Source organism: Lethenteron reissneri, chromosome 6 (assembly GCF_015708825.2).
Source record: "Lethenteron reissneri isolate LAM-NWPU_2019-01 chromosome 6, ASM1570882v1, whole genome shotgun sequence".
NCBI classification, from domain to species: Eukaryota; Metazoa; Chordata; class Hyperoartia; order Petromyzontiformes; family Petromyzontidae; genus Lethenteron; species Lethenteron reissneri.
Window position 1 is genome coordinate 8,114,783 of NC_083784.1, and position 15,342 is coordinate 8,130,124.

General features: G+C 49.6%; 1 protein-coding gene across 5 annotated transcripts; it reads left to right on the forward strand.

Moving 5' to 3' along the window:
• The first annotated feature begins 550 nt into the window (after nt 1–550).
• Nucleotides 551–14,408, forward strand: RWDD2B (RWD domain containing 2B). 5 transcript variants are annotated; one of them, XM_061571472.1, is made up of 7 exons: nt 554–655; nt 4,878–5,049; nt 6,768–6,967; nt 7,864–7,931; nt 9,733–9,902; nt 10,887–11,082; nt 11,951–14,408. In XM_061571472.1, the coding sequence occupies exons 2-7, from the start codon at nt 5,031–5,033 to the stop codon at nt 12,183–12,185; spliced, it is 888 nt and encodes a 295-aa protein (XP_061427456.1). In that variant the 5' UTR covers nt 554–655; nt 4,878–5,030; the 3' UTR covers nt 12,186–14,408. The 5 variants fall into 5 exon arrangements, with proteins under 5 accessions (XP_061427484.1, XP_061427456.1, XP_061427445.1 ...); XM_061571461.1 differs by lacking the exon at nt 554–655 and adding an exon at nt 3,686–4,129; XM_061571481.1 differs by lacking the exon at nt 554–655 and adding an exon at nt 3,686–4,129 and having other exon boundaries at nt 7,868–7,931.
• The last annotated feature ends 934 nt before the right edge of the window (nt 14,409–15,342 follow it).

Genomic DNA, 15,342 nt, shown 5'->3' on the forward strand with positions numbered 1-15,342 from the left:
GGGGGGGGTAGGGCACGAAGCGCGGCGCTCATTGGTTGGGGGCGACGACGAGCACCCCGCCTCGCCCCGCCCATCTTTGTGCGGTTTGATCAGAGACGTGACGTCATATTGCGACTGCGTCGGTCATGTTGGTAAACAAAGAGACAATGACGTCATACCGCGACTGCGTCGGTCATGTTGGTAAACAAAGAGACAATGACGTCACGTATCTGTCGATCTATCTCTGCGTATTGAAACTAAATTAAGTGGACTTTTAAAAATTTTATTTAAAGCTTTCGTGACTGCAGGGATTCATATTCTTGGTTATTTCGGTAAAGTCACGTAGAAAGGAAATAATAAAATAATCTATGTATATAAAATCGTGCATGTCTGTCTGTCTGTGTATGTGTGTGTGGATTTCGGACCATACGCACTTTCATTGGACGGCGGTTGCCCCTGGCAACAGCTAACGACGCCTTCGCCGCTTTCATTGGACGGCGGTTGCCCCTGGCAACGAGTAGCAACTTTTCTCCGCGGGGTGGACGCCATTTTTAATAGCGCGGGGGGGGGGGGGGGGGACCGGCACCCGTACCCAGCGTTCGCCGGGTGGGAAAATCAGGCAAGGCGTGAGGCTCTGCACGGTGCTAGGCCTCGACACCCAACACGCCACTCTGAGGTAAATTCATACAAATTTCACGTCCTCTACAGAGTGGCGAGGGAGGCAGAGTGGCGAGGGAGGGAGAGTGGCGAGGGAGGGACTCAGCCTCAAAACGAGTAACTGGTGTGGCGTATTAACATCGCCACTGGGGAGACAAAGGCGGCCGGGCGTGGTGGATACAAGTCCCGGGCAAAGCCGGGTCATGACTATGTGTGTATGTGTTTATGTGTATGTCTGTGTGTCTGTATGTATGTGTGTATGTATGTGTCTGTATGTGTTTGTGTGTATGTATGTGTGTGTCTGTATGTATGTGTGTGTGTATTGTGTATGTGTGTATGTATGTGTGTGTTTGTATGTATGTGTATGTCTGTGTGTATGCATGTGTGTGTATGTGTGTGTATGTGTTTGTGTGTATGTGCGTGTATGTATGTGTGTGTATGTGTGTGTCTGCAGCAAGCGCGTGTATGTGTACCTATGGACGTGCGCGCGTGTGTTGTGTAGGGGGAACGGTAGTGTAGTGCTTAGCGTGCTGCCTGTGTCTGTGTGTCTGTGTGTGTGTGTCTGTGTGCGTGTCTGTGTGTGTGCGTGTGTGGTGTGTAGGGGGAACGGTAGTGTAGTGCTTAGCGTGCTGCCTGTGTGTGTGTGTCTGTGTGTGTCTGTCTGTGTGTGTGTCTGTGTGTGTGCGTGTGTGGTGTGTGGGGAGCGGTAGTGTAGTGGTTAGCGTGCTGTCTGTGTGTCTGTGTGTGTGTGTCTGTCTGTGTGTCTGTGTGTGTGTGTCTGTGTGTGTGCGTGTGTGGTGTGTGGGGAGCGGTAGTGTAGTGGTTAGCGTGCTGTCTGTGTGTCTGTGTGTCTGTCTGTGTGTGTCTGCGTGTGTGTCTGTGTGTGTGTCTGTGCGTCTGTGTGTGTGAGGAGCGGTGGGTGTAGTGGTTAACGCTACGCTGCGCTACCAACCCGGCGAACCGAGTTCGATTCCCGCTCATGGCCACCACCGGTCAAGATTATTTGAACCTCCCATAGGTCGACTCAGCCTCAAACGAGTAACTGGTGTGGCGTATTAACATCGCCACTGGGGAGACAAAGGCGGCCGGCCGTGGTGGATACAAGTCCCGGGCGAAGCCGGGTAGTACAGCTAGTATGAATATAAAACAATACAAATTCTCACGACGTTTCGACTGCAACACAAGCAATCATCATCAGCAATCATCATCAGGTGATGATCACCTGATGATGATTGCTTGTGTTGCAGTCGAAACGTCGTGATAATTTTTATTGTTTTATATTTATATTATTTTATTATTTCCATTTTAAGTGGACTTTTTAAAAATCCTTTATATTAAGTTCGCTTGCTTGCTTGTGTGCTTGCTTGCTTGCTTACGATCGTGCAAATCTTTCGGTCGTTTTTTAACCCACTTCCCGTGATCCAATCGAGCTGACATTTTGCACACAGACTCGTTGTGCGTGACAATTAATGTTCGTGAAAATTTTTTTCCAAAATTTTACACTGTTTAGGGAAAACTAATTAAATATTTAATTACCAATTGCTTAATGGTGGCAGACAATCATCTGACCCATATGTGGCAGCCATCTCAAGCCAGAGGACGAGAGGACTCTAGCCGCCACGCATATAAAGGATTTATAGTGAAAAACTTTGTTTTTACGGGTTATACTTGTTTACACTTCCCATGAAATCACAAGGCCTTCGGGGAAGTGCACAATTGCATCCGTGTGTGGTCGAAACAAGGAAAACTCTGAACGGAGTCGGGAAGTCTTAGTCACAATTCTGGGAAATCGCCTGATGCAGCTGGTTGTTGTAAAGAGGTCGTCCATAAATGACGTCACACACCTAGGGGGGGGGGGGCAGACATTTGTGACGATGTGTGACGAGAGGGGGGGGGGTGGGAAATGTGACGTCACATCAAAATGCGCAACTTTAAATAAATATTGACAACACGTTCCACTTAATTAAATAGACTTTTTAGTAAATGTTTTCTCCTACAACATCAGAGTGCAGCGCTACATTAAATACACACTACAATGACAATAGTTTAAAGCGATTTGAAGCATGTTTTATTTGGGGGGGGCAGAGCTTTGTGACGTCATATTTGAGGGGGGGGGTCTGACTTTTTGTGACGCCGTGTGACGAGGGGGGGGGGGTCAAAAATCGTCCAAAATCGCGTGACGTCATTAAAGGACGGCCCCAAAGCACCAGAGAAACGTTGTAGTCGGAGAGTTAATGTCTCCAACACAACGGTGTGCTGAAGTAGTAACTAATTCGTACGTTTTGTTTATGTGATAAATCTTGCTAATTGGTGGTGGTGGGTTAACGAAACATATTTACGCGATCTAACCACAAACAACCAGCCTCTATATTATGGATATCGGTCGTGCAAACCAACGCTTTAAAGAGGGGCGTGAATGGTGTCAATATACGGTGACGTCACAACACCGGTGTTCTTTCAGCCATCTTTGTAAGGGGGTATAAGGTGTTGTCTATGTATAATTACGTCATAACTTTTTTTCTATCTTCGGCGATCTTCGAAAGGGTTATAGGCGTTGTAGATGTCTATCTACGACCAGGCCATAGACTTTTTGTTCTCCCTTCAGCCATATTTGTGAGGGGTATGAGCGTTGTTGTCTATGTACGATGACGTCATAAATGTTCTCTTCAGCCATCTTTGTAAGGGGTGTTGGCGTTGTAGTTGCTAATGTACGATGACGTCATATACTTTTCTCTTCAGCCATCTTTGTAAGGGGTATAGGCGTTGTATTTGTCTATGTGCGATGACGTCATATAATTTTCCTCTTCAGCCATCTTTGTAAGGGGTATAGGCGTTGTATTTGTCTATGTGCGATGACGTCATATAATTTTCCTCTTCAGCCATCTTTGTAAGGGGTATAGGCGTTGTATTTGTCTATGTACGATGACGTCATATCATTTTTTCACTTTCGCCATGTTTGTAAGGGAGCTAACGCAGCGGCGTTAGCCAATCAGCGCGAGTTCCGCCTTGCAAGCAGTGGACGCCACGTGCTCACTCCGTTACCGTATTCTCCAGACTACAAGAACCCGACTCTAAATCTTGACTTAAAGCTTTCGTGACTGCAATAATTCATATTCATTGGGTCTTTCGATAGCTTAAGAACAGCTTGCCTTGAGTGGCTTCCCCCCTCTTTCTTTTTATCCACCTAATAACGGTCGCTTGTGTTTGCGATCGAAACGTCGTAGTTTTTTTGTTTACTCTATTTTTTCTTACCTATCTACGTGACTTTACCTACCGTAAGACCCAAAGAATACTTAGAAATCCGGTTTACACGACACGATCACGTTGGGTCGCAGCGGATAATCACGCAGTATATCTCGCGGAGGGGCAGATTTGCAAAGAGGTGGAGATTGCCCTGCCCGCCTGCAATCCGGCACGTTCAGACATCTGTAGGAACTTGATTGGACAAAGCAGGAACGCGTTTGAGGGCGCGTCTCCTAAGCCAGAGCACACGGTACCAACACACACACACGTGCTCCCCGTATGGATGTTAACAGGCTGCTGGGGCGAGTGTGGTTCGCAATTAGCGCAGATTAAGGCCAGCACCACACCCGACCGCCTTTGTCTCTCTCGGTGCTGATGCTTTAAACGCACCAACACCCCAAGTCTGAGTCGACCTCGTGGATGAGGAATACGCAGCCAGGAGCGAGATCAAACATTTGATCGGGAATCGAACTTGGGTATTAGGGGCCGTCCATAAATGACGTCACGCACTTAGGGGGGGGGGGGTTGAGAAATGTGACGTCACATCAAAATGCGCAACTTTAAATAAATCTAGACAACACGTTCTACTTAATTAAATAGACTTTTAATAAATGTTTTCTCCTACAACATCAGAGTGCAGCGGCACATTAAATACGCACTACAATGACAATAGTTTAAAGCGATTTGAAGCACGTTTTTTTTTTGGGGGGGGGGGGGGGGGGCAGAGCTTTGTGACGTCATATTTGAGGTGGGGGTCTGACTTTTTGTGACGGGGGGGGGGGGTCCAAAATCGTCCAAAATCGCGTGACGTCATTTATGGTGAGAGAGTCATATAGACACTGCCATACAGTGACACAGTGAGAGACAGAGTCATATAGACACTGCCATATAGTGGTACAGTGAGAGACAGAGTCATATAGACACTGCCATATAGTGGCACAGTGGACACTGACAGATGTATGTGGTTGTATGTTGAACTTCTTCCGCACCGTACGTAGCCAACCATGCTGATCGGAGGTGGAGAGGAAAGTCTACAAACTCCGACACGAAAAGCCGGTCTGAAGAGACGAGTCTTCAATCTCGACACAGATTGACAGCAACCCACACCGTGACAGATACAGTCTCGTGTAGTAACGCAGCGCGTCTCTGCAATGCAGTTACACGGTGACGGTGAGAGCTACATGGTGACCCCTTGGCATGCAGTGACAACCACAGATGCGTTGTCGCTGCCGTACAGAGCGATATTGTGACGACGGCAGTTGTACACAGAGCGACACATTTGACACTGACTCTGACACTACGGTACCGTAGTGACAGCATCACTGGCACACGATGTGACGCAGTGACACACCACACATCATCAGTGAAGGACATGCAACAGCTATCTTCGGGCTGAATTTGGGAGCTGGATTTTCAGATGCCCACATTATAAATCAAATTTGTTGTGATGTACAAAGGCTAGTGCCACAGCGGTTTGCGAACGTGAGCCGTGTCTGTATGATGACGCTCCTGTATAATTATTTACAGAGATATAATAGAGGTTTTTTTGGGGTTAGATCGCGTAAATATAAATGTGTCGTTAAACCCGCCACTACCCGACATAGGCAATTAGTAAGTTCTAGATTTGAAGCTTTCGTGACTGCAAGGATTCATACTCTTAGGTTTTTTTGGTAAAGTCACGTAGGTAAAAATAAAAATAAATGATAAAAATGATAAAAATTATAATAGAAATAAAATAATAGAAATAAAATAAAATAACTTTATTTCTATTTTCATTTTTATTTATTTTTACCTACATGACTTTACCGAAAAAAACCTAAGAGTATGGCAATTAGTAAGGTTTGTCATTTACAATGTTGTGAATTTGCTCTCCAACACACCGGTGTGCTGTACTAGTGACGAATTGGCCACGTTCTGTTTGCGTGACAAACCTTACTAGTTGGCTGTGTCAGGTGGTGGCGGGTTTAACGACACATTTATATTTACGAGATCTAACCCAAAAAAACCCGTATTATGGATGATATTGGTCGCGAAAGCCTATGTGTCAAACTATTTACGGAGAATTAGTTCAACAGATAATTTCACTTCTCACGGAAATTCTTGTCATCCATACCAATTTCATTCCTGAATATGCATGTGTGCTGAACTTCCTTCGCACCGTACGTAGCCAACCGTGCTAAGCGGAGGTGCGGGGGGAAGGACAACAAACTAAACACAACAAGCAGTTCTAAAAAAACATTAGTTTTAAATCGGGATGATATAACAGTGTATAGCTCCAGTGGCTTCCTACTATCGGAAGGGGGAGAGCGTTCCAGACGGCCGCAGAAGCGCATCTGAAAGGGCGCGATGGAGATTCAACGGAGACCCGAGACTCGAGGTTCAAAAACGGGTCCAAAGGGCCAAGGTGGCTTCCAACAGAGGCTGCTGTAGGACGGAGGGTTCAGAGGGTTAGTGTATCCTGAAGCACACGTCCGTTGGCTCGGATACACGATTTCATAATGTTCATCTTCTTGGTTCTTTCGATAAAGTCACGTAGAATGGAAATAATAAAAAGAAAACATAATTAAATAATTGTCACGACGCTTCGGCCACAACGCAAGCAGCCGTCCTCAGGTGTCTTCTCGACAGACCTGTTCTTCACCTGAGGACGGCTGCTTGCGTTGTGGCCGAAACGTCGTGAGAATTATTTTATTATGTTTTATTTTTATTATTTTATTATTTCCATCCTACGTGACTTTACCGAAAGAACCAAGAAGATGAATCCCTGCAGTCACGAAAGCTTTAAATCGAAATTCATAATGTTCGTCAAATGCGCCCGACGTAATAATACTCTGTTGCACATCGAGACGCTTTACAACCCCGACCGACGTTTTCCCTCGCGCCCTTAGTGCCTTTGCCGATGTCGACGCTGGAGGAGGCCGAGCTGCAGCTGTCCGAGCTGGAGATGCTGGCGAGCATGTTCCCGCACGCCGGCGAGATGACGATCCTCGACCCGGGGCCTCCGGCCGAGCTGGCGCGCTGGGTCCAGCATCGCGACGAGCCGCCCCCGCGGGGATACGTCGGCTTCTCCGTGCGACACCCGACCATCGTGAGGCTCAACGCCGTCGTCAGGCTCCGGCCTGACGTTACGGACGTGCGCTCGTTCTTCACGAGCTTGCTCCCCGTGATGTTGGCCCTCGGCGAATCGCATCTGGGACTCTCTACACGGCTATGTCGAGTAGAGAGAGCGAGAGAGAGAGAAAGTGATGGGATACGGTGATGAGAGAGAATTCGATGCGGGAAAGTGATGAGATGAAGTGATGAGAGGTAAAATAAAGAGTGATAGGTTTCATGTATTTAATAGCTTATTTATGTGTTTATTTAAGGTTATACATGAAAAATAAGTTTTAGCGGGCGATCTTGTTTTTTAACGGAGAGCCAATATAAGTTGCTGTTCACGAGCATCTCCGTAATGTATCCCTCACAAATGACTAAATACTGTAGTAGTGGCGATATTATTGGTACATCAGCAAAGGCTGGGTTGGTCAATCCAACAGTGGCGGTGCTGACCCACTGGGGACCCCAGGAGTGGAAAATGGCAACAGCCTTCACGGTGGGCCGCTCCGTCAAGCGAGCGATCACGACTCACGCCAACAGCAACCCGGCCACCCGGACATCGATCCACGATCTCCCGGTCTCCAAAGCAACAGCTCAATCCACCATAACGGGGAACATATCCAGAAAATGTTTTGCCCTTACCCCCCTGCACTAACCCACCCCTTTCGGTTATAAACTCCGAGTCGCAGGATGTACGGCATGCGGTTGAAAAGATTCTCGACCAACCGTGTTCAAATCCTGGCCTGAGTCGTCGTCGTCATCGTCGTCGTCACGTTCAACATCGTCGCCACCGTGTCAACTTTTTGCCGCTTTTGGTTCCGCAATTGCGCCGACGGCTAACGAGCCCCTGCCTGACCGTCTCCGTGTGCTGCACGTGCGTTGTGACAGGCAGGCCTGGACGCTGTGTGCCATTTCCCTCATCATTACCCCACTCAACCCCCCGAGATATACGTCAGGTGAGCGATGATGCGTGCGAGCGTGTGTGGTGTGCGTGTGTGCCAATGCATGTGTGCGTACGGTCGTACCGGGTATAGTATTTGCATCATGCTCGGCGCAGGTGCCATAGGAACGTCACCACAGTTCAGCATTAAATTGTGGGCTGTGTTCTGTTGCGTAAGATATGATGAATATGGAAGTAGGCGTTATTAGCGGGGTGTGTGACTTTTGTAGAAATGTGTGGGGAGCGGTAATGCAACGGTTAGCGCTACGCTGCGCTATGAACCCAGCGACCCAAGTTCGATTCCCCGCTCAGGGGGCAACACCAGTCACGATTATCTGAGCTGGTGCTGGGCCTCCTCTAGGTCGACACAGCTTTACATGAGTACCCGGTGCGCTGTGTAAAACATCGCCACTGGGGAGACAAAGACGGCTGGGTGTGGTGTTGGCCACCCACCTCCTCGTGTAGCTTGCCGGCCTTCACGGGTGTTTGCTAACAGCACTTGCCCCAGCAGTCTGTTAAGGCTATACGGGGGTCTTTGTCTTTGGGGAGCGGTAGTGTATTGGCAAGCGTCCTGTGCTGCGACCCGATTTCGATTCTCGCTCAAGGCCAACATCAGTGACGATTTTTTTTTTACCGGTCCTGGGCCTCTCCTAGGTAGACTCAGCCTCAAATGATTACATTGTGTGATGCATAACTATCGCCACTGGGGAGACAAAAGCGGCCAGGCATGGTATTAGCCACCCATCCCTCATGTTCCATCCCGGCATTCATAGGTGCTCCCTAACAGCATTTACAGTTTGGTCAGGCGAAACAGGGGATCTTTCTCTTTGTGTGGTGGTGGTGGTGGAGGTGGTGTTGAGTCAACGTACTACACAGTAATCCTGGGAATCGTTGATGCATCTCTGGCCGTGCATGCAGCTCTACCAGCGCGATTCCATTTCTGATCTCAGCGTGGATTTTCCCGAGGTGCATGCCAACATCACCAGTACGGACGAGACAAAGGCGCTCCCTCACACGCACATCCCCCTGGCCTTACTAGGCGCTCACTAACAGCCATGTTGCATGTAGTGTGTGCATGCTGAACTTCTTTTGCACCATACGTGGTAATCGGTTGGCTGCGTACATTTACAGGTGGCATCTGATTTATGACGGTCCACATTTTACGACATTTATATAATGCCACCGCCGTGGAACGATCGGCGACGCAGAAACCGACGTGACCCCGAGCAGTCTGGTTTCCGATGTGACTCGGTGTGGAGCTTTTGTCAATCTCGAGTGCTTTTGTGGATTTGTTTTACCTCTTCAACCCTGTTAAATTTGGCAAACAAAAAGGGAAAAAAATACAAGCGATGTTTCTACGGTTTGGACTGTCCGTGGGAAAATGGGGTCCCATTTACGATGATCCGATTTACGACGGATTTGCCAGGAACGCATTGTGATGTCATAAAGGCGGGGAGTGCCTGTTTATATATATATATGTCATGGCCAGTACCATTGTAGTTTGTGCCACGCACTATGGCAAGAGGGGATTTAAAGTTCGGTCACGAAACATTTCTCCCTTGTACCTAAGAGGACATGGGTGTTACCCACATCCTGACCAACCACACTGCGACCCCGATGTGACCTCCACTCGGAACATTGCGCCCTACTTCGACCACATGCTCGACCTCAAGTGGTGTAAGGGGGGGTGCGAACGTCAGCGCGAAAGACTAGAAAGTAGCTACAGTCGTCAACAACTAAGAATTAGGGGGCTTGGCTTCGGCCCCTGAATGACGCTCCAGGGAAAATGCCGGCGTCCCCTCTTTTTCATTCTCCAGAGCCGACTCCTCGATGGGACGCGCCGAGCAGGGGAGGCTCAACGGCGAGCTGCAGGCGTTCCTGCGGGAGCACGCCGCGGGCTCGCTGCGCGTGCTGGCGGCGCTGGACTGGCTCGCCGATAACGCCCCCCCGCTCCACGCCGCCCCCGCAGCGCCAGCTCCGGTGCCGGGTACGAAGCCTTTTAGATTGAGGCACGGCAGCCCCCCTCTGCCCCCGCCCTCCCCCCACCCATCCGTGCCAGGCCCACACACTCAGCGCTAGCTCCGGTGCCGGGTAGGAGCCTTTTGGATTGAGGCACGGCAGTGCACCCTCCGCCCCCCCCCCCCCGTCCGTGCCAGGCCCACACACTCAGCACCAGCTTCAGTGCCCTGTAGGTAGGAAGCCTTTGATAGGTTTTTTTGGGTTAGATCGCGTAAATATATAAATGTGTCGTTTAAACCTGCCACCGCCCGACACAGCCAACTGGTAAGGGTTGTCACGTAAACAGAACGTGCCGATTCGTTACTAGTACAGCACTAACCGAGCCAAGCCACAACATTTACAAACCGAGTACGACGTTTCGCCAGTAATTTCAACTAGCTTCATCGGGGGACAGCCAGATTTGTGGAGAAGTCTTACTGTTTCGTTCCTTATATAGAGGCATAGATGCTCTTGCAAAATGTGTGGGGTGACGGGGTTTAACGACACATTTATATATTTACGCGATCTAACCCAAAAAAGACTCGGGTTAGCATTTCGGCCGAGTCGCCAGTGACCGAATGCGTTTTTGTCGTTCTCGGCCAGGAAGGTTGAACGTTCGGGTCGTTTGACTCGTCGCGAGCAACTGTCCGCAGCACGTGGAGTTCACACTTTTGGTTACGGTATCCGAGGCTGCCGAGATGCGGTGACCGCCTCTGCAGCTGTTCCCCAACAAAGGCACGGGACTCTGCCGCGGGATGTTTAATTCCCTCATGGTATTTTCCTCCTCGCTAAACGCTTAGCAAATGGGGGAATACGATCGGTGTTAAAAACCTAAACATTCAAGCATTTTTTTTTTTACTGCGGCTTTCAATTTCACAGCACTTAGAGCAGCGTTGCAGCTGCCCCCCGTGCCTTCGCCCTCATTGGCAACCATCGGTTGACGCTGACAGAGCGCTTGCCCGTCTCCCAACAGGCGGACAGAGTCCCCGGCCCCGGGCTGCCTTCTCACGCCTGTGGATCTACAGCCACCACATCTACAACAAGGACAAGCGACGGGACCTGGTGTCCTGGGCGCGGGACCTGGACCTCACGGGTTTCCTCATGCCGGGAAAGCCGGGGCTCGTGTGCGCGGAGGGCCCAGCGACGGCCTGCGACGAGTACTGGGCTCGGTAACGCGACCCCCACGCCAGAGGTCGCAAACGGGTTTTGATTCCTTACCCGTACCCGGCCGCACCAGGGTCGCAAATGGGTACCCGTACCCATACCCGGCCAAGTACGGGTATCCGTTCCCTACCCGTACCCATACCCTACCCGAAATGAGTGACAAACGGTTACTCACCAGTGACTCACGGCCTACCCATACCCGTACCCGGCCGCACCAGGGTCGCAAACAGGTACCCGTACCCGGCCGGGTACGAGTAGCCGGGTATTGGGTAGGGTACGGGTATCGGGTACCCGGTTGCGACCTCTGCCCCACGCCAGCGGCTTGGGGTCACCGGGGCCAGCGAAGCGGCGGCGTTTCCCGCATGGGAGATGCGCGGGGAAAGTTACGGAAAGCTCCCACGCGTAGATTCCTGGTTTAACACGACCACGGCTTGTGGAGCCGCCTGCTTAAATCCCCGAGCCAGTGATGGAAAGTCACGTAGGTAAAAAATAAAATTAAAATTAACAAAAGTAAAATAAAAATCACGACGTTTCGGAGGCAACACAAGCTTCCGTCTTCAGGTGGAACCGTCACAGCACGATTGCTGTATCAAGTGACTTTACCGAAAAAACCTAAGAGTATGAATCCTTGCAGTCACGAAAGCTTCAAATCTAGAACCAGTGATGGAAATTCCACGTTCCTACGCCGGGGTCGAGTGAATCTATAAAATCCACAAAGTGGTGCTTGTTCTCTCGATCCTGTTTTGCTTCTGTGCATTCATTGGTGACCCGAGACCACTAAAGCGGCGGTTGAAAATTTGGTTTCAACTCGGGCGAGAGGAAGCTTGCACTATATCGGCTCTGACGCGTCGGCGCGTTTCCTTTCTGCGGCAGGGTCCGTCGCCTGCAGTGGCAGAAGATCGGCATACGGCACCGCGAGGACTTCCCCCCGATTGCCGCCGAGGGCACGGGAGAGTCGCCGCCGCTCCCTCGCTTCGAGCCGCCGTTCCGAGAGGAGGCGTTCGACGTGCACGGCACGCACATGGACCTGGGACAGCTGCGCCGCTTCCTGGAGGGACACGGCTGCGGGGAAGCCTTCACGATAGTGTTCGGCGTTGAGAAGAAATAACGCCCCGTTTTGTTTTTGTACAACGTTGCCACGTTAGCTATAAAACTATTTAAAACAATTTTTTTATTCTACCGGGTAAGGCCCACCGCTGAGCTGTTCGGTATAGCTCTTTTATAGAAGCGATCGGCCCATCACAAATGATAGCTCAATGAAGTGGCTTATCATCATGTGGAAATTCTATGGCAGCCAAATAACTCTTAAGTGCGTGTGTCTCCTGCACCTTCCTCGACTTCTTAATTTGTTGCTGATCTTCAAAAATAATTGTCGGATCGTTGGTCCCATCCAATCGTGTTATTCACGTTTCGTTGGAACAATGTTTTTGCCAGGCGAGAACTCGACACATTTGCTGGACTGACCTGGGTCACCCAGATGATAAAGGAAAACTAAATTAAGTACAGCAATGACGCTTTAATATTATCCCTGATGTATGAGGGATAATAGAAAACTCATCTGTCTGGTCATGTTTGAGATGGGAAAGATTAATTGTTTTTTCACCGCTTTCCAAAATAACTACCCATAATCCCAAAAGTGTATTTCCTGTTTTTAATTCAATGACCGTCATCGCTGTACAGAGTCAGATGCCTCCTGGTCCCAAAACCGGTCATTAAAAAAACACTAACATCCTCGTGAATCACCTGATACGTCTGTTAATATTTTGAACTATTTTATCACTGAACACCGGGGTGGATGGTTCAATTCTTGTTGAAGTCGTGTTAACCTGGAAATCTGCGAGCATCGGAGTGGAGTGGACACTCTCCCCACCAACACGCTGAGACAGGCTACGGTTCCAGTTCATTTACTCCACCTCTGCAACACATTCACAGCTCTCTAATTCATCCACAGCTCCCTTATTCATCCACAGCTCTCTCCTTCACCCATGGCTCTCTGCATTAACATACGCAGCTCCCTCCTTCATCCACAGCTCTCTCCTTCACCCACGGCTCTCTCCGTAACACACACAGCTTCTTCATCCACAGCTCTATCATTCACCCACGGCTCTCTCCGTAACATACACACAGCTCCCTCCATCCACAGCTATCTCCTTCACCCACGGCTCTCTCCGTAACATACACACAGCTCCCCCCTTCATCCACAGCTCTCTCCTTCACCTATGGCTCTCTACCTTAACACGAGCAGCTTCTACATCCACAGCTTTCTCGTTCACCCACGGCTCTCTCCTCCTCTCATCCCTTCTCCGCTGTGCCCTTTTATCCCCGCAGTCCCCTCTCACTGTTACCTCCCCTCTCATTCCCTGTTGCCTCGTTCCCAACCGCCAATCACATTGTCACACCCAGGACGATGTGTCCTCATCTCCAGCCTCGGGGCTACTCCCGGTGAAGTCGGTGCAGGGATTGACGTCAGCTGATGTCGTTGGGAGCGTTATGGAGGACCGTTACAGGAGCACGGTCGTGACGGTGAAGCAGAACCATCACCATGCATGCATGCATATTAAACTTCATTCACACCGTACGTAGTCAACCATGCTAATCGGAGGTGCGGGGTAAGCACAACAAATTGGACACTTTAAGCAGTGTTAAAGAAATGAGTTTTCAATCTAGATTTGAAAGTGCATAGCTCCAGTGACTTTCGGAAGAGCGTTCCAGACGGCTGCAGAAGCGCGTCTGAACGCGCGATGCGGTGACCGTCTTTGTTCGATGGCCAGCCAAAAGCCGGTGCTGCTGCGAGGATGACCAGGAGTTTACGTGACGATGGTTTATGCTCGTTAGTGGGATCAGCAAGGTATCGTGGTTCATTTGTGGCAAGCACTTAGTGTGTAATGAGCGCAAGCTGACGTGCTAAACGCAACACATTTACCAATACCTGCAACCAGAGCCCGTTTCGAGATGTGTAACCGTATTGTCCGGCTTATAAATCACTCGAGAAAGTGAAACGCACCCAAAAGTGTGGGGTTATTTTGCAAAAAGTGCGAGTATTTATTTACATGTTTCCTTAATCACATTTTCGACGTACGGTCCATTCCTGCAACAAACAGACGGTCCGGCGTTACGGGTGGTGGATCGTGGTGCGCCTTCTCATTGACAGAGCTCATCGTTGACATGTTATTGGACTGGATGAGATGAACAACATGCCGGGAAGGGGCTGTTCAAGAGAATGGGTGGAGGGGGTAGTGGCTAAGGGCCGTCCATAAATGACGTCACGCGATTTTGGACGATTTTTGACCCCCCCCCTCCCTTCGTCACACGGCGTCACAAAAAGTCAGACCCCCCCTCAAGTATGACGTCACAAAGCTATGCCCCCCCCCCCCCCCAAATAAAACATGCTTCAACTCGCTTTAAACTATTGTCATTGTAGTGCCTATTTAATGTGGCGCTGCGCTCTGATGTTGTAGGAGAAAACATTTAATAAAAAGTATATTTAATTAAGTAGAACGTGTTGTCTATATTTATTTAAAGTTGCGCATTTTGATGTGACGTCACATTTCTCAACCCCCCCCCCCCCTCGTCACACATCGTCACAAATGTCTGACCCCCTCCAGGTGCGTGACGCCATTTATGGACGGCCCCTAAACACGTGGTAGGCCTAGGAGCTGCCGCGCCACGTGTTTGCACGTCCTGGTGATGACACTGGGCCCATCAGTCTCGGTGACGTGAGGGGGGGCTATACATGAGTTGTTCAGGAATGGGTCTCGGGTTCTTTTAAAGACTGACTCCCCTCCTTGAAGCCTGTAAACCCAAGTGGTGCACAGAGACTGTTGCTGATTTCAAAAAAGCTGTTCCATGCATGGGTGGAGTTTGCGGGGGGGGGAGGCACGTGGGGGGCATACCTCCTCCCCCCCAAAGTGGTGACATTTATTAATTTATTTGCAGGCGTTTACGATAACAAATATAAATTAATTATATTCAGGCTCTAAAAGACGCAGGTTTATGGCGTTACCTTCCGCGTGCTCGGTATAGTTTACGTGCCGTGTGGGGGGGGGGGGGGTCGTGTTTTCTAATTTGTGAGAATATGGTAGCGTGAATATTCACCTTCCAGACGACGACGATGATGACGCTCTGCTTTACATTGGGCAGAGATGTCTCCTGTGATCCTCTCTCCTCTGGGCGATTCTGAACAACCAGGTTAAAAAACACGTCTTCTGCGAGACAATGTTTTTATATGGTTTATCATAATTACCTGCAGTTTACCTTATTGGGAT

Coding starts and splice junctions, on each gene's coding strand:
- RWDD2B (XM_061571472.1), top strand. Junction 7,932..9,732: donor CCCCCCGAGATATACGTCAG/GTGAGCGATGAT, acceptor TTCATTCTCCAG/AGCCGACTCCTCGATGGGAC. Junction 9,903..10,886: donor AGCGCCAGCTCCGGTGCCGG/GTACGAAGCCTT, acceptor GTCTCCCAACAG/GCGGACAGAGTCCCCGGCCC.